General features: G+C 45.2%; 1 protein-coding gene across 1 annotated transcript in view; it reads left to right on the top strand.

Annotated features, from left to right (window-relative positions):
* DNAH7 (dynein axonemal heavy chain 7) overlaps positions 1-27,094 on the top strand; it is a 482,851-nt gene that overhangs the window by 348,527 nt on the left and 107,230 nt on the right. The window contains exons 50-52 of the mRNA XM_088451023.1: positions 6,600-6,794; positions 18,589-18,681; positions 26,718-26,894. Coding sequence (XP_088307149.1) covers positions 6,600-6,794; positions 18,589-18,681; positions 26,718-26,894 — 465 coding nt within the window. The remainder of the gene's footprint in view (positions 1-6,599; positions 6,795-18,588; positions 18,682-26,717; positions 26,895-27,094) is intronic.

The raw sequence follows: 27,094 nt of genomic DNA, 5'->3' as shown, positions 1-27,094 counted from the left end.
AGTAAAGGGCCGGCTGGCTTGACCGTTAAAGGGTGCTGTAACCCCCAAAGTACACTCCAGTCCAAACCAAAAAAAAAATTATTTTCTGTGTTTGTGAATTGTGTGCGCAGTAGCCGCACGTGCATCAACAAAGTAGTGCCAAGCGTGCGCCTGTGTCATAAGTAAAGGGCCAGCTGGCTTGACCGTTAAAGGGTGCTGTAACCACCAAAGTACACTCCAGTCCAAACCAAAAAAAAAATTATTTTCTGTGTTTGTGAATTGTGTGCGCAGTAGCCGCACGTGCATCAACAAAGGAGCAGCGCCAAGCGTGCGCCTGTGTCCCATAAGTAAAGAGCCGGCTGGCTCATTTCTTAAAGGCTGGTGTAACCCACAAAGTGCACTACTCTCCAGCAAAAATAAAAAGATATTTTCTGTGTTTAGCCGCACATATATATCAAATCGATATAACATAAATGGAGGACCAAACTTTCTCCGATAAAAATAAAATAGAGAAAGATCAAGAACCACTTCCTCCTAGTGCTGAAGCTGCTGCCACTAGTCATGACATAGACGATAACATGCCATCAACGTCGTCTGCCAAGGCCGATGCCCAATGTCATAATAGAGGGCACATACAATCCCAAATGACAAAGTTCAGGAAAATGACCTTGAAAAAAACATTTAAATCAGCTGAAGAGAAACGTAAACTTGCCAATATGCCATTTACGACACGGAGTGGCAAGGAACGGCTAAGGTCGATCCCTAGTATGTTCATGACTAGTGGTTCAGCTTCACATGACGATGGAAGTCCTCCTCCCACTAAAAAAATCAAAAGAGTTAAGCTGGCAAAAGCACAGCGAAGAACTGTGCTTTCTAAGAAGATATCACAAATCCCCAAGGAGAGTCCAAGTGTGGTGGTGGTTGCGATGCCTGACCTTCCCAGCACTGGACGGGAAGAGGTGGCTCTTTCCACCATTTGCACGCCCCCTGCAAGTGCTGAAAGGAGCACCCACAGTCCACTTGCTGATATGCAAATTGAAGATGTCACTGTTGAAGTACAACAGGATGAGGATACTGGTGTAGCTGGCGCTGAGGAGGAAGTTGGCGAGGAGGATTCTGATGGTGATGTGGTTTGTTTAAATCAGGCTCCGGGGGAGACAGTTGTTGTCCGTGGGATGAAAAAGCCCATCACGGTCATGCCTGGGCAGAAGACCAAACATTCCACCTCTTTGGTCTGGCAATATTTCTATCCAAATCCGGACAACAACTGTCTTGCCATATGTACCTTATGTAAAGGTGGAATAAGTAGGGGTAGGGACGTTAACCACCTAGGAACATCCTCCCTTATACGGCACCTGCAGCGTGTTCATAATAAGTTACTGTCAAGTTCAGAAACTTTGGCTAAGACCGTAAGCAGTCCAGGGACACCTAAATCCCGTTGTCCTGTTGTATCCAAGCGCCTGCAAACCACACCGTCAACTCCCTCCTCGTCAATTTCCTCCTTAGTCAGGATCGGAAGTAGTCCTGCAGGCCATGTCACTGGCATGACTGACTCTCCTATCCGGGATTCCTCCGGAGGATCCTGCATTGCTACGCCTCCTGCTGCCGCTGCTGCTGCTGGGAGTCGTTCATCATCCCAGAGAGGAAGTAGGAACACCACTACTTTTACTAAACAATTGACCCTCCAACAGTCTTTAGCGAGGAGGATGAAGTACGACAGCAGTCATCCTGAAGCAAAACGTATAACTGAGGCCTTGACTGCTATGTTGGTGTTAGATGTGCGTCCGGTATCCGCCATTAGTGCAGTGGGATTTAGACAATTGCTGGAGGTAGTGTGTCCCCGGTTCCAAATCCCGTCTAGATTCCACTTCACTAGGCAGGCGATACCGAGACTGTACAGAAACGTCAGAAAAAGTGTCCTCAGTGTCCTGAAAAATGCCGTTGTACCCAATGTCCACTTAACCACGGACATGTGGACAAGTGGAACAGGGCAGACTAAGGACTATATGACTGTGACAGCCCACTGGGTAGATGTATCACCTTACGCAGCAACAGCAGCAGCATCACCAGTCGCAGCATCTCAGAAACGCCAGCTCGTTCCAAGGCAGGCTACGCTGTGTATCACCGGTTTCAGTAAGAGGCACACCGCCGACAACCTCTTAGAGAAACTGAGGGAAATCATCGCCCAGTGGCTTACCCCACTTAGACTCTCCTGGGGATTTGTGATATCTGACAACGCCACCAATATTGTGCGGGCATTACATCTAGGCAAATTCCAGCACGTCCCATGTTTTGCTCACACAATAAACTTGGTGGTGCAGAATTTTCTGAAAGCGACAGGGGCGTGCAGGAGACGCTTTGGGTGGCCCGAAAAATTTCAGGCCACTTTCGCCATTCAGCGACTGCGTGCCGAAGACTGGAGCGCCAGCAAACACTCTTGAACCTGCCCCGCCATCACCTGAAGCAAGAGGTTGTGACGCGGTGGAACTCAACCCTCTATATGCTTCAGAGGATGGAGGAGCAGCAAAAGGCATTCAAGCCTATACATCCACCTATGACATAGGCAAAGGAGGGGGTATGCACCTGACTCAAGCGCAGTGGAGAATGATTTCCGTGTTGTGCAAGGTTCTCCAGCCCTTCGAACTTGCCACACGTGAAGTCAGTTCAGACACTGCCAGCTTGAGTCAGGTCATTCCCCTCATCAGGCTTTTGCAGAAGCAGCTGGAGAAAGTGAAGGAGGAGCTAAGACGGAGCGATTGTGCTCGGCATGTGGGACTTGTGGATGAAGCCCTTCATTCGCTTTGCCAGGATTCCAGGGTGGTCAATCTGTTGAAATCAGACCACTACATTTTGGCCACCGTGCTCGATCCTAGGTTTAAAGCCTATGTGGTGTCTCTCTTTCTGGCCGACACAAGCCTGCAGAGGTGCAAAGACCTGCTGGTGAACACACTGTCAGCTGAAGCGGAACGTGACACGTCAACAGCTCCTTCTTCATTTTCTCCCGCAACTGGGGCTGCCAGGAAAAAACTTAGGTATCCTAAGCAACCCGCTGGCAGTGATGCAGGGCAGGCAGGACCAAGTTTGGACATCTGGTCCGGACTGAAGGACCTGGCAACAATTTCTGACATGTCTACTGTCACTGCATATGATACTGTCACCATTGACAGAATGGTGGAGGATTACATCGGTGACAGCATCCAAGTAGGCATGTCAGACAGTCCATACCTGTACTGGCAGGAAAAAGAGGCAATTTGGAGGCCCCTGTACAAACTGGCTCTATTTTACCTGAGTTGCCCCCCCTCCAGTGTGTACTCCGAAAGAGTGTTTAGTGCAGCCGGGAACCTTGTCAGCGAAAGGCGTAGGAGGTTGCTTCCACAGAATGTGGAGAAGATGATGTTCATCAAAATGAATTATCAGCTCTTCCAGGGAGACCAGCCTCCAGAACGTACAGAGGGACCTGTGGTGGTGGATTCAAGTGGGGACGAGTTAATACTTTGTGAGGATGAGGATGTACACACTGAAGAGGGTGAGGAATCGGTGGATGAGGAGGATGAGGATGACATCTTGCCTCCGTAGAGCCAGTTTGTGCAGGGACACATTAATTGCCAGCTTGTTTTGTGGGGGCCCAAACGAACCAATCATTTCAGCCACAGTTGTGTGGCAGACCCTGGCGCTGAAATGATTGGTTTGTTAAAGTGTGCATGTCCTGTTTATACAACATAAGGGTGGGTGGGAGGGCCCAAGGACAATTCCATCTTGCATCTCTTTTTTTTCTTTGCATTATGTACAGTTTGGGGCCTAGTTTTTCAAACTGCCATCCTGTCTGCCACTGCAGTATCACGCCTAGATGGGTCACGTGTTTGTGCCACCCACTCGTGTCGCTTAGCATAGTCATCCAGCTACCTCGGTGCAACCTTTTGGACATAAAAACACTATTGTGAGGTGTGAGGTGTTCAGAATAGACTGGAAATGAGTGGAAATTAAGGTTATTGAGGTTAATAATAGCATAGGAGCAGAAAAACCTACAAATTCTGTGATTTTAGCTGTTTTTATGCTTTTTTTCAAAAAAATACAGATCCAAAACACAAAACCCAGAACCCAAAACACGGAAGGTTGGTTTTGGCAAAACCAATCCAGATCCAAAACACGAAGAAAGATCCAGATCCAAAACCAAAACACAAAACACGAAAAGTGGCCGGTGCACACCCCTACTCTAAACATAGATGGCTCTAAGTAGCGCTATGACCAGTCGCACACCCCAATAAATGCTCTCAGACTTTGGCACTTGTGGTCCAACGCACAAAAGTTATTATTTAAGAAAAGTACAAATAGTTGCACGCTGTGATCTAAAGACAATTAGAGCAAATAAATCATACAGACCCAAGGTACAGTTGTTATATATGCACGCGCTCTGGTCCCAGATACCTGCATCAGCAAGAAATCTCCATCAACAGCACAGCAAGAAGACTCAAGACTGGGGTCAGAGAGCGCACATATATACTCTTTCAGGAATTAGCTATACAATGGACATGAGCTGGTATTGTTTCATTGGTTCTTCTTCTTTGGTCTTCTGTTACGACATAGTTCATTGGTCTGTTTGTACTTGAGAAGTTCAGCCTCCCAGTGGCTCTTTGTGTACTTTTTCCTGCCGCATAACTAAGCAATGAACACTTCATACATTGTACATTCTATCACCTAATTCCCTATAGTTCATAACTTGCAGATGCTTGTAGCGATTTCCCCACCGTTAGTACTGGAGATCTGCTAATACACAGCGGATCAGAATGGCACCAAACATGATCTACTTATTATGTACTAAACCATAAATATCATATAACATGCACTCCACATCATTGCAAATATATAAATAACACTTTGGGTAATAACCTTTATTACTGCAGAACCGTTTTATGTAATTTGTGTATGTGTAAGTGTAAGAGAATATTGCATAAAGTTGCTAATATGTGTGGTGCGTTTATTTGTACAGTGCTTATGATAAACAACGCAACTGTGCGTAATGTGCGGTGTTTATGCATGTAAGTCTATGTGTGTGTGTTTTATGCATGTAAGGCTATTTATGATGGATTTAATATATATATATATATATATATATATTATCCCTTACTAACATATTTTTAAAACTATAATGCGAGGTGTTACAAACAGCTAGGTTCACTTTCAAGCAGGGTGGGGACCCCTAGCTGATTGTCGTTGCCACTGCGTCTGGTAAGCAAAACCTCTGACCATTGTTAATTCAGACAAATTCAATTGTGCATATCAATGTCTGGGTTATATTTCAATTGCCACAGCCATACTTGTCTATGCGGGGCTTCCCAATTTATATGTAAAACACTCACAGTGTCCTGGTGTATTGTTTTTTAATTACTTTTCTCAAACATGTATACAGAAGCTGTTTCTGGTTACTAACTAAACCCTGCATGAATATTGTGTTTGTCAGTGTGAGAGTGTTGTATATTATTCACTATTTAGTGTCGTGCAAATGAGTGGATACGTGCGCACACTGGGTGCGTGCTCACGCAATGTTACAGCGTGGATTGTACCAACCTAAATCGGGCAGCGGACGACCAGATCGTCCGATAACAGTTGAATTGCGGTCGCATGCAATTATTCGACTTCGACACTTATGTAGTGCTGCGGCGGCATAGCGATCGCAATGGATTAGTATACTATCGCAGTGAGACTGCGTGCGTAATCACTGTTGCATTCGCAGTTGCGATCCTTGCTGAATCAGGCCCATAATCCTTCTTTGAGCCAAGCGTGGTTTATTTGCATTCTAAGCAGCATGATACCTGTGTATATACCTTACAAATAGAATCTTGGGGTAATTTTAGTGCTATTTATTTACTGGGATAAAAAAGCTTAATGCTGACTATTATTTAGTTTTTCATGTATTATTTGCATCCTGAATGTAACATTAATTGTAAGGTAGCTATTCACTCTAATTCATTTATAATTCGAATTCGATATCGGGCACATCGTCTAGTGCGTACCCTCAATGTCACTGACTATGCGCGCTTCCATGCGTCGTCAGCGAAATCGTCCATCGGACCTGCGTGCAGGTCTGATGGGAGATATTGTCAGCAGGGGCCATGCAGCCCAATGAAGCATGGCCCCTACTGTCGCTTCCGGCATCGACAAGTGTGTATGCATTTGCCGATGCCGGCACCCTGCCAGTGCCGTCACTTACGAGATCGGTACACACTAGACATCGTTTAGTGTGTACCGGCCTTAACATTTAATTGTATAGTGCCAGCATATTCCGTTGTGCTTTACTATGTTTTTCAAAGTACATTGATACATTATTACACATAAAATATCAGCTGACATAATATAAAAACAGCAACCATTATTTGCAAGCAAATAATTTTAATACCAACTGGGTGCATAAGAGAATTGAAACATTTGCGTGGAATTGGAACGTATAAGATAAAATACGAATGTAAAACCCTAAGCAAAGGTTTGTGCTCTTAGTAAGTGGAAGAATTTGTGTTTATACCCATTTGTAGCTTTAAGCTACAAGGCATGCTTCCCTGTTTTAACTTAAACAATAATGAATCTGTTCATTTTGGCTGCTCAATGTGCTAATGGTATTGTTCTAGATTGATAAAGGAGAATGGATGTTTTTACTAACTGGAGGCATAGGACTAGACAATCCACACTCCAATCCATGCACCTGGTTACCCCAGAAATCATGGGATGAAATATGCCGCTTAGATTCCAGCTTGAGTTTCAAAGGAATTCGCAAGGATTTTATGAGGCTGAAAGATGGATGGAAATCAGTGTATGATAGTTTGGTAAGTGGGATTTGAATGACAATGTACATTTTTTATTTTATAGATAAACATATTTAAAGTTACATTTATTTTTGTAATTACCATCTACCTTTCCCAAACAAAACACGTCTATGGAAATTCCTAAGGCGCTGATTGGGCAGAGCTGATTTTAGAAGCTGTTTTCACCTCTCTTTCTGAAATTTGTCAGTGAGGGACATTTGGTGGTTACCTCTCCAACCTCACCAGCTGAGGTTAGTTCTGAACAGTGGCCTGTTATAGGTTGTGGTGAAAGGGGATGGTACTGTAGCTAAAATATTAGAAAGATTGTTTACATTACACAGGTAAAAATGTAGTACTAATCTAGATCAGGTTTTCTGAATTTTGTTTTTATATGTATGATTTACCTCCCATAAGATTTTAGATGTTTGCCATGAACACCACATGTTTGCTTATACAAAGCACCTCCTTATATATAAGTTGGCTCACAAAATATAACCACATTCAATGTAAAGAAAATCTAAAGCTAAACAAATAGTGAATTATATTGTACTACATTAGTCAGTGTGTTGCCTTTCTTCCATGTCTTCAATTATCATATTGTTTACCAATGTATTAATTTGTCTTTCCCTTGGGGTGCATCCCGTTCCCCGCTTATGTAGCAGTAACATTGCTGCACCCATTTAGAGAATCTGTCATGGCAGCAAAGTAGACAGAGGCGTAACTACAGTATAGTGGGTGCAGGGTGTGCAGTGGCTAATGGGCCTGCCCCAGAGCCAGATTGATAATGGTGTCATATGGGGCTTTCACAGCGGTTCCCCCCTCTCAGGGTACCAACTCAAGATATTACTGGTTGCAATGTGACCAATCGGTCTGTCCATGCTGTTACTGCAGGGCAAAGCAGGCAAAGTCCAGGCCCATGGTGAATGTTTGAGCTGAGGAGGAGGGGTGGAAGCTGATTGGTGAAAGGGGTTGGGGGATCAGGAGATAATGAGCAACCAATTTAAATATTATTGCCTTTCAAAAACAAACAAACAAAAAAAAAACACTTGATCATAGTATTTATGTCCCCAAATCTGTATCTTGTCACCATGTTTCTATATGATGGCAAAAATAAAAATAAAAGTTTTGAGATGCCTAAAAATATATAAAGCCTCACAAAATATATAAATACATTTTACAATATAAAAGGTCTGATGTTGATTGGAATGTGCTGCTCCAGGTAGAAAATTAGATAAATATATTTGTGTTAATATTACTAATAGTAAGAAATCCATGAATCAGTTAATGTCAAAAACAAATATTACATTTACTTAATATTAAAAATTATTACATTAGCATTTATTATTATAATACCATACATATATACTAACTTTAGCTCTGTAATCAACAGTCAGTTATCAGTCACAAAAGTGTATGAATAGTATCCACAAGCCTTGATATTCCAAAATGCTGTCAGGACTACAGGGGTCCTGTTCCTTGTACCTGGCCCCATCATAGTGGAGTGTAGACTGAGGGGGTTACACTGCCGCTCTCAGGGTGCACCCCTTCTATTAGTAACTTGGTAATGAGAATCGGCTTTAGCCACACTTGGTGATCTGGCAATAAGAAGGTTAAAGGCCCCATTCCCTACATATGGAGATATTTCCTCCAGTATTGCTGTGGGATCACAGTATTGAATGAATTGTTATTATGACCCACTCCCTTGCAGAGCACACCCAGGCATGTGTGTGTTGAAGAGGATTCTTTAAAATGTTGCTATGGGGCCACAAAGTTCTAGTTACTCAGCTGAAAGTAGGCCATATCACATCGCTTCTCCACGCAATAATATAGGTATCAGACCTCAGACCACCATAAGCCAATATACATTCTGTATACATTTTCAAACTGCTTATTAATGAGGCATACTAATGGCAATGGCCTAATTACGGGAACAACCTTTATTGGTTTATGTTTCTCTTTCTCTTCTTTTGCATATATTTCAATGTACACTACTGGTCAAAAGTTTTAAAACCGCCACACTCAAGTCCAGTGAATAACCTGAAATGGTACAAAGGTAGTCCACTGAGTAGGTGAAACGATAGCTCCTCAGTGTGTGCATTTTATTTACTAAAAGTCGCTGCTTCCTGGCGGATTTAAGCCAAACATTTTAAATATCAATGCTTTTAATAGCAAAACACGCCGGGAAATGGCAGCATATACAAGACGCATCTTAAGAGAGGAGGGGGCCCATGTGCACTCCCTGTGGAGGGGCCCCCTCCTCTCTCCCCGATGGCCGGCAGCCGACTGATGCGGCTAGCCAGCCACCGGAGCCTTAGTAGACTCCGGAGTCTACTGCGCGTGCGCAGAACGCAGAAAAATGGCAGTTTCGGACATTTTTCTGGCGTTCTGTGCATGCGCAGTAGACTCCGGGCACACTCTAGTGCCCGGAGACTACTGCGCATGCACAGAACACCAGAAAATGGCCGCGGCGGCCATTTTCCGGTGTTCTGAGTAGCGCAGATACCCGACGTGGGACCACGGACAGGTAAGTATAAAATAATATGGGTTCAGTGTGTGCGGTCCAGGGGGCCCTTGTGCCCCGCACACACTGCACCCATTATAGATACGCCACTGAAGACGCTGCTTAGTGATTAAACCCCTTTTACACCAACTGTCAAACATGGAGAAGGAAGTGTGATGGTCTGGGGCTCTTTTGCTGGATCCTGAGTCAGTGACTTGGACAGAGTGACTTGTACCCTGAACCAAATGGGGTACCATAGCATTTTACGGTGGTTCATTCTACAGCAAGGTAATGACCCAAACCATACCTCCAGGCATGTCAGAACTAACTTTTTAGGAAAACAACAATATGGTAGGCTTCAATCATGGAATGGCCAGCCTGGTATCTATCAAGCTGGTGTAGGATGAACTGGACAGAAGGATGAAGGCAAAGCAACCTACAAGTGCAACAAATGTGTGGGAATTTCTGCAACAGTGTTGGGAAGAACTTCCTGAACAATATATTGATTAAAAATTTCGATTTACATTTTGTAATGATTTTTTTTCTTAAAGGGTACTTGTAGTGTATATTAAATAAGAAAATGTGATTATTCCAAATTGTCACCAAAAGAAAGCCCTCTTGCCTCCCCACCCCTAATAATTATAAGGGCACAGTTGTGCCCTTATATTAAGGCTGCATCTAAAAAACCAGATTTCTCCATAGAGAATTCCGAAGGGGGGGCAGGGTGTTTAAGGGGCTACACCTCAAAAACTATAGGAGGCACAGAGTTGAAATTTGGTATGACTGGGTAGAACTGTCCCATGGTGCTGCATGCCAAATTTCAGGGCATAAACATAAAAAATGAGGACATGGGAGTAATCTAAAGCTCCAACTGTCACATTTTTCTGACATTCTCAGTTAGGACCACTTTTCTGCTGTAGTCTATGGGGGTTTTTTGGGAAGGCAAAACTCAGGGTAGGGGTGGAATTTAGACTTGGGGTTTGTTTTATTAGGTAGCTATTGTGCCAGGTTACGTGCTTTTGGGGTTCAGGTAAATTAGAAAGTTACAGTTTTTAAACTATTACCTCAAGAATGTGCCATTGTAGAGATGGGACTTTTCAACTTGTGCGCAGCCTCAGTAGGAGCGTCCAGCAAGTGTAGTGGCTTCAATTGTGTGCAGCAAGATGGCCGTTGTATGTGGGCGGTAGCGGGGGCCGGGACTGGGGGGGGGCAGGAAGCCGGCGTTTGCTGTGGCCGGGATGCGGGGGAGAGGGGGTAGGGGTTAGTTGGCATTAGCTGTGGCCGGGAACCGAGGACGGTTGCAGACATTGGCGGCGGCGGTGGTGCGGGCGGCGGTGGTGCAGGCATTAGGACCCGAGAGAGGTGGCAGCACACAGATGCAAGCTTGGGTCTGGAAATTCCGTGATACTTGAATCTGTGTTTAAAAAACAAACACAGAAGCATGGACGGGTCAGTGAGACCCGCCTGTGCCTCTGTGTAAAAAAAAAAATGGCGCGGGCCCCCTTCCCAAAAAAACAACCAGCCCCGGGCTATGGAGCCCAAAGTACTGGTTGCGCTAAATACAGGGTCCCCCGTATGAAGCACAACCAGCACCAGGCTTTTCATAACCAGTCCTGATTGCCAAAATATGGGGGACAAATGACGTAGGGCACTGGTTGGGGAACAGGGGTAAATGACCCCAAATGGGGTAAAAATTTAATTCCTGGGGGTAATGGACGGACAGCCGGGCATGTATATTAATCATTGCATGCCCGGCTGTCCATCCATTACCCCCAGGAATGGAGGTCACTGGCGCCGGCAGGGAGGCTCTAACCCGGACGCATACTGAGATGTTATTACCAGTAGGCACCCGGCTCCTTCCATGCAGCGCCGCATTAGCCAGAGGCTGGAGTTCTCTTCTGAACTCCAGCTTCCGGCTCTCCCCATGTGCACTATGGGAGAGGCGTCATGACGTCTCTCCCATAGTTCTGAGGAGCAGCCGGGCAGACAGGATGGCGGTGGATGCAGGAGCGGGGATTAAGGTGTTTTCTTTTTCTTTGTACAAGCGGCACTATATGGGTTCACTACTACAGGGGCACTATATGGGGGCACTCAGGGCCGACTCCAGGGTTCGGAGCACCCTGTGCCGGCCCTCGAGATGGCTTTTCCACGTGCGACCGAATTTGGGGGTGTGGCAACGCCGCCTATGTGATGTTATTTAGAGGCGTGCCCGCACGGCACGCCTTCAAATAACGTCAGGCTGGGGGTAAAGCCCACCGTCATTGGCTGGGCTTCCCCCAGCCTCTCCCGTCAATGAATGGTTGCCACGCACATGCGCGCGGCATCCATTCACTCTCCGGGGGTCCGGCACCACCGCACAGCTGTGGCGGTGGGGGTCCCCAGCCTCCCGATTTGACCACCCGTGGGCCACTTCGGCCCGCAGGAGGAACAGCGGGACAGTACTGAAATTGGGATGCTGGGGAGGGGTGCCGCCCCTCTACGGGTGGCGCCCCTGTGCGACCGCACTGGTCGAACACCCCTAGAGCCGGGCCCTGGGGGCACTACTAAAGGGACATTATATGGGGGCACTACTACAGGGGCACTGCTACAGGGGCATTATATGGGGGCATTGCCACAGGGTCTTTATATGGGGGCTCTACTACAAGGGCACTATATGGGGCACTGCTACACGGGCATTATATTGGGGCACTGCTACAGAGGCATTATATGGGGGCACTACTACAGGGGCATTATATGGGGGCACTACTAAAGGGGCATTATATGGGGGCGCTACTACAGGGGCACTACTAAAGGGGCATTATATGGGGGCTCTGCTACAGGGGCATTATATGGGGCTCTACTACAGGGGCACTATATGGGGCACTGCATTATATTGGGGAACTGCTACATGGGCATTATATGGGGGCACTACTACAGGGGCACTATAATGGGGCACTACTAAAGGGGCATTATATTGGGGCACTGCTACAGGGGAATTATATGGGGGCTCTACTACAGGGGCACTATATGGGGCATTTCTACAGGGGCATTATATGGGGGCACTGCTACAGGGGAACTATATGGGGGCACTACTACAGGGGCACTATATGGGGGCACTACTACAGGGGCATTATATGGGGGCACTACTACAGGGGCATTATATGGGGCACTACTATATGATTTCCTTCCTTTCAAATCAAGGGGGTAACTTCGGCGTATCTAAATTTATTTTGGGGCAAAGGGTAAAAAATTTCCCTGACCCCTGACGTAGGGGGTCCCCCGTATTTAGTGCAACCAACACCGGGCTCTGAGCCAGTCCTGGTTCTGGAAATACAGGACAAAAAAATGCATAGGGCCCCCCTTGTATTTCCCAGAATCAGCACCGGACCCTTTCTAGCAGGGGGGTGATGCCACAGCCAAGGGAGCCCTTTCACCAGGCCCGCCAGCTGCAGCATCACCCCTGACCACTAGTCAGCCCAGGCTGGGGATCCCTGGGGAGTTTGGGACCCCCCCAATAAAGGGGTCCCCCTCTCCAGGGCACCCCCGGCCCAGGCTGATAGCCCGGGGCTATCCAGGCACCCCTGGGTAGTGTATCCCGGGTTGATTGTGTAAAGTGTGGTGCAATTCAATTTAAAATATTGTCTATTGCTGTGGAACTACAGTTCTCAGCAAGCCTCCCCCGCATGCTGGTACTTGGAGAACCACAAGTATCAGCATGCGGGGCATTACGGGCATGCTGGTAGCTGTAGTTCCACAACAAAAGCAATATTAAAAAAACACACAACACACACACCATATAAAAGTATAATTTTATTAAAACATACATGCACACACACATGTACTCACACATGCATACACATCTGTGACTTATTGATTTGATTTTCTCGGGTGCATACACACTACCAGTGAGCCCTCTGTCGCCCACTGATTCCCCCTTTGCACTGCACCGCTGCCACTGCTCTGCACCACCGCTACTGCCGCTACCCCACGCACCTACAGCTGTCTCGCACTCTGCACCTCCCAAACCAACCTCTTGTGTGCTGTCCCCTCTTCCACCTGCATTAGTGTACTATTTTGTTGCCCTTCTTCCCTGCAGGTGGCCCAGACCAAACCCTGATAGTTAATACATTTTAAAGAATGAAAAGCTATGAAACTCCAAAGAAAAAAAAATCTTATGGTTTCACATGTCCCATTAAGGCTGCTTAGACATGATCTGAAAACTCCCAAACCTATTAATTTACTGCCACTCAAACTCCAAAAAGCAATGAAATTATGATCATTAGCCTTAATGGATGTATTCCTTGCGCAATACAGATATGGCATGCCATCACACCCTGTGGTTAACTGCAGATTCACCACTCTCAAAGAATGAGATTGGGGTCACTCACAGAATGGTGGGGTGACTGTGGATGTATATGCATGCGAAGTACTAAGTTTCAGTGTCAGCGGCTGTTACACTTTAACGTAGCATTTCACACAAAAAGGCGCTCGTCGCTAGCGACTAGAAGGGCTGTTTGATAGTAAGATGTATGTGGACACATCTGTACTTGCCAAGTTTAGGTGTATGTCTTAACTATTTTGCTGTCAGAGTATAATTTCTGTTAACTGATGAAGCAGGCAGAAGAAACAGCTTGTGAAGCTGAAAGAGAAAGATTACTTAGAAATCCTTAAATATCTATAAGTCCTACATCTACTGTACATTCAGGAGGGGGCCCGTGTGCATTCCACGTCCGGGGCCCCCTCCTCTCTCACCGGTGGCCGGAAGTACACTGCCCGCAGCAGTAGACTGTGGGCACTAGTCTGAGCCCAGAGTCTGCTGCGCATGTGCAGGTCACTGGCGATTTCCTCACTGTATATGCTCAAAATGCCGGAAAAATGGCAGTGGCAGCCATTTTCCAGTGTTTTGTGCAGGGCTGAGACACCCGACGTGGGACCTCGAAGAGGTAAGTATTAGATAATATGGGTGCACACCTTGCACCCATTATACAGTAGATATGCCCCTGTGTATATTTATAATATGATAAGTATTTCCATTATATGAGCTTTGAATTGACTGATGGATACAAATATATAAAGTGACGTAAATATTATGTTATCCGTGTAATTGTTTTCAGTGTGTTTTTTTTTTGCTTTTTCAACATTAACTTCTAATATGGAAGATGAGTTTTTAGAATACAGTTATGGTAAACCTACTTCCTAACAACAAAATATGTCAGTACATTCCAGGTGCTTCTCAGTACGCTAGCTTTGGCACTGTGGGGTATATTTACTAAAGTGGTAGTTTTAGAAGTGGTGATGTTGCCCATAGCAACCAATCAAATTCTACTTAACATTTACCTAGCACCTTCTAGAAGATAATACCTAGAATCTGATTGGGTTGCTTTGAACAACATCTCCACTTCTAAAAACCTACACTTTAGTAAGTATACCCCTAAGACTGTACTGCCAACAAACAGGATTACAAATTGGAGAAAGAGAGTTAAACATTACATGGAGAACCTTGTTTGTTTCAATATTTATATTTGCTAATGTGCAGGGCTGTAACTAGGGGTGTGCGAGCGGTGTGGCCGCACTGAGTGCAGAGCTCTGTGGGCAGCACCGCTGCTCACCCACGGCCTCTGCATCTGGCTAGCAGCACCCTGCAGCCAGAATCTCTACAGCAGTGCCACGTAGAGTGTTCTTAGGATGCTTGAGACATTCACACCACTGCCCTTACAGTCCCCCAGAGCATCCTGTAATCACTGTCAATTGTGGCCCCGCCCCTCAGCATGATGTCATGGCCGCTGGGAGTGCTTGTTACGGCGCTGTTAATGTGAATTGGAGCTGCAATATAACTAATGCTGGGGCTAGGCGATGTATCGTTTGTACAGGTGACAAACAATATATTGTCTAGTGTATCAGCTTGTGTGTACAGTACACATGATATATGTGAACAACGTCTTTCACAGATATATAGCATCAGAGCCGTAACTAGACTTTTTGGTGCCCTGTGCCAGAGAGAGCATTGGCGCCCCCCCATTTTTTAAATAGGAACATAAGATAGTGCGCCTGAAAAAGGGCCATGACCTTATAGGGAAGGGCCAGGGAAGAGATATGGGTACTCCTGGGGCAGCCAGGAGGTGCTTGGGATAAATGAAGAGGAAGCTACAAGTGAGAATGATAATAAACAGGAAAATTGACAGGCCCAAACAGTGCCCCCTGCCCTGCGGTGCCCTGTGCCATGGCACTGGTCGCACTACCCTAGTTACGGCCCTGTATAGCATTGTACATACTTCAAGGCAGGGGCAGAACTATGGGAGACAATGGAGGTGCCTGCTGCCGGGCGCATTCTCCATTGCCCACAATATATTCACCCCACTTAGGGCTGTAAATATGTACCCGGAGTGTACCGTCACGGCTGCCCAATGCATGGCACCTCTTCCCGGCACCTGAGAAGCTACCATAACCATATACTAGTGGAGGGCCCTGTGTCAGACTATAAGATGCCGCTTCCGTCTATCTATAGCCTGTCCCTGCTCATTGGTGTCGCTGCTCCTCAGCAGCTTCTAATGCCAGTGTGACACGTCCGGCGCCCCCCCCCCTCACCCACAACTCTCCATCCCACTCCATCCTGACAGCAGTCCTAGCCGCGGACCCCTGCAGCAGAGTCCTGAGTGGCTGGCCCGAGCATAAGGGTGGCTGCAGATCTTCCAGGAGCTGGATGTCAACAAGGATGCACCAGACGGCGCTGCGGGTAAGAGGGCATAGGAGGCGGGGGCCTGGGGCACCAACAACTGAGTCTGGGGGCAGATCTTTTAAATGCAGGCAGTGTTAATTTACTCTTTAAAGTTTATATGCTTTGAACATTTTTAACCATAGCTGAATGTTAACATTAATTGTGCAGAAATAGTTTCAGAGCATAGACCATTTTTCAGGTTAATTATTTAATATGTATAGCCACTTAACTGACAATTTTTTTTATATCAAACCCTCACAGAAATTGTTGTTTTTCTTCTTCAATTTAATTAAGTTTAAAAAGTATTTTTAAAAATGTATTTCAATATTTAATCAAATTTTTTTTACTTAGGGGATGTTTTACACCCCACCCAAAACCCCAGGTTTCCATAGGCCCCCATTGTAATTTCACTTCCCATGCCCCATCAAAAATAGCACCCTCCAGTGTCAAAAGAACCCCAGCAATATCAACCCCCACCCCCCCTAGTGGTAGTAGGTAACCATGGGAATCGGTATGTAATGCCGCCGGATGTATTGCTGGCGGACTAAATACCGACGCTGGAAGCCCGAACCGTCCAGATCCCGGCTGGGGCTGGTAAGTACCCTAACCCTCCCCTCTACCCCCTAACCCTCCATTAGTTGTGCCTAACCCTAACCTCCCCCCATTGGTGCCTAACCCTTACCTCCCCCTGGTGATGCCTAACCCCCCTTCCCGCACCCTAAACCTAACACTCCCAGGGGGGTGCCTAACCCTAACCTCCCCCCAGTGGCACCTAACCCTAACCCTCCCTTCCCCTAGTCTAACCCTAATCTTCCCCAGGGGGTGTCTAACCCTAAATCCACCCTGGGGTGCCTAAAACTAATCCTCCACCCCCGCGGCTAACAGTCCCTGCTTACCTTCATTCAGGATGCTGGGCGTCGGGATTTCGGCATCGGGCTAAAGATAGGTGTCGGTATTTAGACGCCTATCTTTAGTACAGAGTTGAGATTTCAACATCCGGCATTCCGGATGCTGGTAAATGAACTGCATCCCATGAAATCTGTATGGTTGTTATTTAGGACAATCACATACTCACATTGTTCCATTCACATCCCTCCCTCAGACCCTAAAACACCTGCTCTGTGGGCTTTCCACATAAGACAATGACTGCCTCATGTTGCATTGAAATGGTTCCTGGCCACTGGATCACTATACAAATCTTTTTAAGTGAATTATGTTTTTGTTTTTTGTTTTTTACCAAGTTGTCTTCTTCCATCCCCTGTGTAATACACTTAAATAGATATTATTATGGCACCAAAACAAAGCACTGTGAAAAATATTAGGGTATAGTGAGCACATAATAATATATTCTCAATGTAACAAGCGGTATTCAGTCACAAGATCGACAGTGACAAAGTAACCAGTCACTATGACGACCTCACTATGCTGAAGCAGTGGTATGTTTAAAGTTATAACGTGTGTCGGGATCCCAGCACCGGCATACTGAAGTCGATTTCCCGTAACCACCCTAACAAACACATATCAAACTGAAATGTGATATGGTTATTATACACTTCTGTGGTTATTTTACACTTCTGGTCACAAAGGCTTGTATTTACTGGTACTCCTCATAGTGACTATGGGAAGAAAGCTACAATGATCATGTCTGTTTGACATTTTTACTAAATAGCAGCCATTAGGTACTTTTTATGTTTTTATTTTTTTTAAGCTTTACAGTCATCTGCATATAAGGTTTCTGGACAAATGATCCCAAATCTGTATATAAGAGTGCAGTAAAAAAGATTTTTATTTATCAGTTGCTCTATTTTTTAATCTGATTTTCTGTAATTTTCACTGTATACTCCAGGGAGGAGGCGATTATAACAAGCCCAGGTAGATGGGAGGTAAAAGTCATCAGAAATACATTAAGTACAGTCATAACTGATAACAAACTAGGAAATAGGATTTTAGTTCTCATTTGAAGGCAAATGGTGAGAACATGATAATCCAGCCGTTAGGCCAAGCCAGATAAACTAGTGCAAAGTATTTCATAGCTGCAGTGATTGGATGATTTCTATCTGAAAAAGATGGGAATTTGGTGAACATACTGCGGTATTGAAGGCATGAAGCCATGAGGGCATACATGACAATTTTAGACATGTTTTGTACTTGTCCATCACATTTATCATAATTCACTGCTCACTATTAAGTGAATATTCTTCCTACCATAAAACCATGTCAAAACTATCTTATCCGCACCCTTTCCTATGTCATTCCCATAGCCAGCATTTACTTGCTACATACATGAGAGATCATAGCACAAGTCTTTATTGTTATGTGAGCAGGGGCAATTCTGAGAAACTCTTCAATTACAAAAGCCTGTTTAAAACTGAGCTGATTTCCCACAACTCATTTTGCTGTAATATTCTTTTACTTTTGTAATGGAAATCTTTACATCTTAAGAGGATAATTGTATCTTTTATTTGTTCATCTTTACTGCAATCTTTAAAATAAATGTCCGTTTCAGGATTTCTAGGCGAAATACAAAGCTCAGCTTGCTCTTGTTTTCACTTTAATGTTTTGGAACTATTATGAAAAGTGACAAATGAAATAAAACCAACGTGCTGTGTTTGCACTGGCAGGAACCACATCATGAGGCTTTTCCTTCTGAATGGCAAGAAAAAGTGGGTCAGTTCCAAAGGATGCTCATCATCCGATGCCTAAGGCCTGACAAAGTAAGTATGGCTGCAATTTTAGAGTCTTATCATACACAGCTTTGATGAGTTGGTGCCTTGAAATCTGATAAACAACCAACATTGCATATTGAATGTAATGGAGCATGACAGAAAACTATAACTGCAAACATATTTCTCTTGTTTCCTTCTTGTTTTTATGAGAAAATATTAGCTTAAAGCTCACTAGTCGGAGCAGAAATTTAATACATAGGGGCCTATGTACTAAACCCTGGAGAAAGATTAAGTACCAACCAATCAGTTCCTAACTGTTACTTTACAGACTGTTTTCAAAAAATGACAGACAGGAGCTGATTGGTTGGTTCTTTATCTCCATTCACTTTATGTCTATTCACTTTATCTCTCTCCAAGGCTTAGACTCCATACACAGTACTGTGCAATGGGGTCTAAGCCTTGGTTTTAGACAGGTGTGAAAAAGATGCTGCAAAGTAAGAATGCTTTCAAAACTAGAAGTATTAATAGTTTATTTTTATCAATTAACAAAATGCAAAGTGAGTGAACATAATAGAAATCTAAATCAAATCAATATTTGGTGTGACCACCCTTTCCCTTTTAAACAGCATCAATTCTTCTAGGTACACTTGCATACAGTTTGAAGGAACGGGGCAAGGAGGTTATTCCAAACATCTTGGAGAACTAAACCACAGATCTTCTGTGGATGTAGGTTTGCTCAAATCCTTCTTCCTCTCATGTAATCCCAGACAGATTCGATGATGTTGAGATCAGGGCTCTGTGGGGGCCATATCATCACTTCCAGGACTCCATGTTCTTCTTTACGCTGAAGATAGTTCTTAATGACATTGGCTGCTGTACAATAAAATTGGAGCCAATCAGACGCCTCCCTGATAGTATTGCATGATGGATAAGTACCTGCCTGTATTTCTCAGCATTGAGGTCACCATTAATGCTGACCATATCCCCAACTCCATTTGTTGAAATGCAGCCCCAAACTTGCAAGGAACATCGACCATGATTCAGTTGCCTTCAGACACTCATTATTGTAACATTCTTCAGCGCATCGGTAAACAAACTGCCGTCTGTTATAGCCAAATATTAAAAATTTTGACTCATCTGTCCAGAGCACCTGCTGTCCTTTTTCTGCACCCCAGTTCCTATGTTTTCCTGCATAGTTGAGTCGCTTGGCCTTGTTTCCATGTCGAAGGTATGGCTTTTTGGCCGCAATTCTTATATGAAGACCACTTCTGGCCAGACTTCTCAAACAGTAGATGGTTTACCTGGGTTCCACTTGTTTCTGCCAGTTCTGAGCTGATGGCACTGCTGGAAAAGCATGATGTGTCTTTCATCTGATGCACTAAGTTTCCTTGGCTGACCACTGCGTCTATGGTCCTCAACGTTGCCTGTTTCTTTGTGCTTCTTCAAAAGAGCTTGAACGGCACATCTTGAAACCCCAGTCTGCTTTGAAATCTTCATCAGAGACCTTACTGATGAAGTATAACTACCTTATGTCTTGTTGCTGTGCTCAGTCGTGCCATGGTGTATGATCTGTGACATGAAACGGTCTTCCACAACCTCACCTTTGTAGCAGAGTTTTGCTGTTCCTTACCTAGTTTTAAGCCTCATATACAGCTGTTTCTGTTTCAGTTAATGACTGTGTTTCAACCTACGTATGAATAATAAGAGTTATGGTATAACATACCTTCGTTAACTCTTCGTCGAGGTCCATGTGGTCCACAGCTATTACGTTGGGTATGTGGATTTTTCCTGACACCAAACAGTTAATCCAAGGATTAACTCCTTGGATTAACTGTTTGCTCCCAGGATGCACCAGGTCCCCCCCTATATACCCCACCCCTGGTTACAGGCAGTCAGTTTGTTATAAAGCCCACCAAGAGAAGGCAAAACAGATAAGAAGGAAGGACCCATGTTCTCTAGACCAATCTCTCATCAAAGAGAAAAACACTCAGAGATACAAAGAATTATCCAATAACACCAGGTGCGTTAGGATGGGTGTCCTGTCGACTCCATGGACCTCAAAGAAAAAGAGTTAACAAAGGTATGTTATACCATAACTCTTATTATCTTCTTCGGGGTCCATGGGGTGCACAGATATTACTTTGGGGATATAGCCAAGCAGTACCCCTAGGGCGGGGACGCTCCTGTTTTTCAGTAGAGAGGAGAATCCTATGCCCGAAGGAAGCATCCTGAGAGGCAAATGTTTCAAATGCATACAATTTGACAAAGGTGTGGACGGAAGACCACATGGGTGCCTTGCGTATTTGTTCAGCAGAGACTCCACGACGCACCGTCCACGATGGTCCCATAGATTGAGTAGAATGCGATGTGACTGTGTTCGGCACAACAAGAACAGCTTGTGTGTACGCTTGAGAAATTGTCATATGCAACCATCTGGCCAAAGTCTGTCTGTTAGCTGGCCAGCCTCGCATACAACCCAAATAAAAAACCTTACTCCTAATGGAGTTGGTGCAATCTACCTAGATACATGACCAAACAACATCCAGTGATGCCTCAGTAGCCAAAAAGCCTGAAGCTTGTAAAGTCGGATCCATCATTTCTTAATTTCCCATGAAACCGGGAAACCCCCCTAGTACGAAAAACAGCTCTATCCTGATGAAATATCAGCAAATGAGAGCGAAAAGACAGGGCTGCCAAATCTGAGACCCAACGGGCCAAAGCGTTTAGCCAGAAGAAAAAACTGTCTTCGCTGTCAGCCTGATTTCAGGGGTTCGAATGAAGGAGCCTGCAAAAAGTCCTGAGAACCAATGTCAAACCCCACGGGCTACCGGGGGGGGGGGACAAAGGGAGGCTGAACCCTCAGAACACCCTGAAAAAGTATTGTGACGTCAGGCCAACGGGGCGATCCTTCACTGAACCAAACTGAAAGTGCAGAAGCCTGAACTCTCAGGGAGGCCAGATGGAGATCCCGGTCTCTCCATAGACACTCTGTAGGTCGGTGAACCTATGGCACCTGGGCCAAGCAGGGGCTATCAGTATTACTGTTGCACTCTCCTGCTTGTATTTCCTGATAACCCTTGGAATAAGGGAAAACGGAAGAAACAGAATACGCCAGTTTGAAGTTCCACTCTACTGCCAGAGCATCCACATACTCAGCTGCAGTATCCCTGGTTCTGGACCTGTACCTGGGGACCCTGTGACCCTAGACCATGAGGTCTACCACTGGAAGTCCCCGTCTGTCCACAAGGCTCTGAAGCACCTGTGGATGAAGAGCCCACTCACTGGCATGTATATCCTGCTGGCCAAGGAAGTCCGCTTCCAAATTGAGAACTCCTAGTTTGAACACAGCTGATCTCGCTGGGAACTGACATTCTACCCAAATCAGAATGTTTGATACTTTCTCCATGGCCGCCTGGCTCCTGATGGATGAGGTAGGCTACTGCGGTCGCGTTGTTGGTTTGTACCTGAACAGGCCTGCTCTTTTAGTATTTCCTGAGCTTGAACAAGCACTTTTGAATACTGCCGCTAGTTCCAGGACGTTTCTGGACAGCCGGCTTTCCCTTGTCGTCCACTCTCCTTGAAATGTGTGTCGACCTGTCCCTGCTCCCCATCCGCGGAGGCTGGCATCGTGCGTGAGGAGTACCCAATCTGGATCCAGAATGGGCACCTTTGTTGAGACGGTACGTCTGCAACCACCATAACAGGGACAGTCGCACTTCTGGTGATAGATCGTCTGTGCCTTTATTTTGAAAACCCCATGCCGTAGCCATGGCCGGGCAAATGACAGCCGCTGATAGAGAAAAGACTGCCTTGAGTCAGACTTTGTCTCTTATCAGTGGAACATTTAAATGCAGATGGTACTGGAAAGGGATATACGGCCTCAACCTTACTGGTAATATGGATTTTCCTGTCCGGATAACTCCATACTACCTCCCTAATTTCCGAATAGATGCTCAAATTTGGGAAATTGAGCTTTCCCAACATTCCGGCTTTTGAATACTGGAGCCTTTCTTTGTACCGGCTCTACATAATTTATGTTCAGCATAGTTTTGACCGTTCTAAACAGAGAGGGGATATGTGCTGTTGGGAACAGGTCTTCTCCTGAGAGTGGTGACCCTTGAGAGGAGACCCGTGTATCCCCTTAATCACCAGAAGATGTACCAGAATCTAAGGGCTGGACGGTGTGTGAGACCGACCGCTTTCTGTTTTTTTGCTGTACTGGCCTAGCTGCCTGCCACGGTTGCTGGAAGGCTGCTGAGGACGAAGCCACATTCTGACCTGAGTGAGCATACATGTCCCTCCAGGACAGATGCCTAGGGGCATAAACGTAGTAGGTTGCAGCTGCTGGGGGTACCCCATTATCAGGACCGGCATAGGTGCCGCCAACCTGTCTGCAAGCTGCACCATGATCTGGGAAAATGCAACCCAAGGAGGCTCCTGTTCAGAAGCCGGTAGACTTGACTGCTGTGGTGACTCCTTAAAACAGTGACCACGTTATTAAATCCTGTGAGGGCAACCCCGCTTACAGGCCATACATGACACCAGCCCAGGGGCTTCTGCCACCTGTTTTTCAGTTTCTTCTGGACATAACAATTTTCTAAAATTATCCAAAGTCTGAGTATCAATGTGACAACCGTTCCCCATTAATATATCCCACACACCTGTCGTAGAGGGTTAATGAGGAGAAACAGCAGTGACAGGTTATGACTGACAAGGAAGCATAACACAGTAGATTTCATAAGCCACATGCAATGCACACAGATACACAATCTTATATATATATCTGTACACACACTAAGCTCTCTACTCAACTACCAAACCCCAGGTAGGATATAGAGCTCTGTGTGACCTGATCACCGCAGGGGAGGCATACAGGGACTGACCTGACCTCTTGAGCACACAGCCACTTAGAACACCTGAGAATGCTCCCCGGCAGACTCATATAGAGGGAGGGTTTTTTTTTTTCCCCTGTTTCACCTATATTTGCCATAAGTTCTTAGTTAACTAAGAACAGCACACAAGGCTAAGTAGGATATTGAGCTCTGTATAACCTGGCCATCCCAGGAGAGGTATACAGGGAGATGAAACAAGCCTCCTAAGAAATATTTGCAAATAACCTACAACAAGTGTAGGGTTAACAATGCCAAGTGACCACTTTCACAGACAACATACATGTGAAGCACTCTCTAACCCCTTACACCACAGTTTTGGGAGTTTAGGAAGATAAAAGTAAAAACTTTAAACAGTAGCATAAATCACATAACATCCTTGCCTAAACACATCAGTTCGGCCAGACCTACATGCATATATTTGCCAAATAGTCAAATAAGTACTGAATACCCAGCAAACAAAGTTGGTAGGATTCAAGTGTTATACACCTTCCTAGTAGCAAGGCATACTCAGGAATAGACAACCCCCCCCCGTCAGTATTCAACTGTAGCTGAGCTTTCCTAATTAAATTAGGAGTGAGGGAGATGGGCAGCACAGTTTTCACCAGTATATGTGAATTACAATTTAGCCCCCTCAGCACAAACACTAGAAAATGTGAAGTACAGTTATAACTGACAGTCTGTACCCTAATGCATTTAAGCAATATATTTGACACAGGCTCTTAATCAACTACAAAAAAACACACCAGCTTAGTAGGATATTGCGCTCTGTATAACCTGGCTACCCAAGCAAAAGTATATTGGTCCATAATCTAGGAAAAAGGACCCCCCCCAGGGAGTTCCTGTCCAGAAGCTGGTAAGTTTGACTGTGGTGACTCCTTAATCCTATGGGGATAACCATACATGACACCAGCACAGGGGCTTCAGCCCCTTGTCTTTCAGATTCTTTGGACATAACACTGATTTTTACAATTATGCAAAGTTCTGAGCACACATGTGACATTGTTTCACACCCAAATTTCCCACACACCTATAGTAGAGGGTTTATGAGGAGAACAGCAGTGATAGGTTATAACTGACAGTTATTTAGACATAAAAAAGGCAGCACCACACACAGCAGATTTTCATAAGTCACATGCAATGCATAATATGAGTATATGCATTTTAAGCTCTTAATTTACTACGAATAGCCTGAGGTCTAGTAGAATATAGAGCTCTGTATGACCAGCCCGTGGGAGTGGCATACAAGGAGACTGACTCAAACCTCCTGAGTGTACAGCCACCGAGAGCACCCGAAAGTGGTCTCTGACTGACTCGTATAGAGGGAGGCTGAGAGGAGCAACTTAGACGCAGGAAACCACGTGAGGGCTGTAGTGAAGGTTGGGGGAGGAGCCGCCGGGGAGAGCGAACTTCCCCTAAGCTGTGTGGATCCACCCGGCACACTGACATGGCTGCTGCCATTAGCTCCCCCGGCTGTCAGGCACATCAAGTCCCGGTGGTCTAATGAAAGCAGACCAGGTTTCCCTGACATCTCACAAAAGCAGTCCCTCGGCCAGTCTCCACGCACGGAGGACGGACCGCCACGTGGCTGCGGCGTCAGTGGCCACCACAGCCACACTTACCTGCATCCCGGTTGTGGTCCAGAGCCTAAGCCCCTGCCAAAAGCACCAGTTGTTAGACCAGCATTGCGGCGCCGGCGGGGGTAGATGGAGCAGGCGACCGCACGTTTCCCATCAGACGCTTACCTGATCAACAGCACGTGCCGCCTGCTCAGGAAAGAAAAACTTGCCCCTGGGACTGCTCCAGCAGTCCCACTGTCAGTGCAGTGCCTTCTTGCACCAAACAGAACAACTGACTGCCTGTAACCAGGGGCGGGGTATATAAGGGAGGACCTGGTGCATCCTGGGAGCTGAGAGCTTGGATTAACTGTTTGGTGCCTGGATAAATCCACATACCCCAACGTAATAGCTGTGGACCCGAAAGAAGAAATTATGATCTTTATCAGCTGTTTGATATGATTGTTTAATCATACACCTGACTATAATCCTATAAAATCCCTGACTTTGTGTAAGTGTACCTAGAAGAATTGATGCTGTTTTGAAGGCAAAGGGTGGTCACACCAAATATTGATTTGATTTAGATTTATCTTCTGTTCATTCACTTTGCATTTTGTTAATTGATAAAATTAATCTGTTTTTAAAAACATTCTTAAGCTGGGTACACATGTAACGATGTGTACCCAGTCGACTTGTCGTGTGATGGGACCCGGTGGGGGTCGGCATCGGCAACTGCATACACACTTGCCGATGTTGGGAGAGACATCGCGAGGGCGTGGGCCATGCTGCATTCGGCATCATGGCCCTCACTGACGATGTCGAGGAAGCACGCATCGTCAGCGACATTGAATGTCCACACTAGACAAAGTTGCCAACATGTCATCCGATCAGGCTGGATCATACGACATATCGTCTAGTGTGAACCGACCATTACTTTGCAGCATTTTTTCCACACCTGCCTAAAACTTTTGCACAGTATTTTATTTTATACTTTCTAACCAGAACCACAGAGTTTGTAATATTTTACAGGTGACCTAGTTGTATATTTTAAGATAGTAAAACAAAAGTTTAAGTAAGATTGTATTTTTAGAATTATATTTAATCACTTGCTGACTCAACGTGTGCTGTCTTGGGCTGCTACCCACTCTAGCAGTGGGCCCCACGCTCATGGTCTCCCTGTTTTAGTGTTACCCAGAACATGATGTCCAGCTCTGGTTAAGAAGTTTGGTGGTGGCGGCAGAGGTGCTACTAGGCATATTTTAATTTATTTAGGCATATTGCTTTCCTATTTATTTCAATGGCCCATTCATTTGTGGTTTCTGCATATAGCACACGCGATGGAGTGCCCATTGAAATTAATAGGAAAAGCTGCAAGCTTTATTACATCACTGGTGAATCTCTTATTTAAAACAATCAAAATCGCACAACTCTTTTGATCTAGAAATCAAATAGTTATTTACTAGATTAGAGTTCGGAATAGATTTACTATTTTATTTTCCTCATTTTCATTCCTTTAATTTACAGAACAAACTAGATATTTACTATATTCCTCCCATCATCATCTACTCTGTTTAAGTATTTAATTCAGCATTTACTGTTTTCCAGTTTACCAATTCTTTTAACTATATTTTGCTTCTAGGTTATTCCAATGGTTCAGGAATTTGTAACAGAAAATTTAGGGCGTCAATTTATTGAACCTCCTCCATTTGATCTTGCCAAAGCATTTGGTGACAGCCACTGCTGTGCCCCATTGGTCTTTGTGTTGTCTCCTGGTGCCGATCCAATGGCAGCCTTACTGAAATTTGCAGACGATCAGGTACACAATTTTTTTTTTTGCAAGTAGTTTATTAAAGGTTTTCATTTACAAATATATAGGCACAATAACATGTCATAATATTCAATATCCATGACAATAAACAAGGCATGGTAGCCAAAATGTTATGATGCTGACGGCTGTGTAGCCGTCGTTTCAAATCACGACAGCGCTAGTCCGACGCGGAGGAAATCCCGACAGCG

This window comes from Taudactylus pleione, unplaced genomic scaffold (assembly GCF_031769625.1).
Source record: "Taudactylus pleione unplaced genomic scaffold, aTauple2 ptg000536l, whole genome shotgun sequence".
Lineage (NCBI taxonomy): Eukaryota > Metazoa > Chordata > Amphibia > Anura > Myobatrachidae > Taudactylus > Taudactylus pleione.
This window is presented reverse-complemented; position numbering and strand designations above follow the sequence as displayed.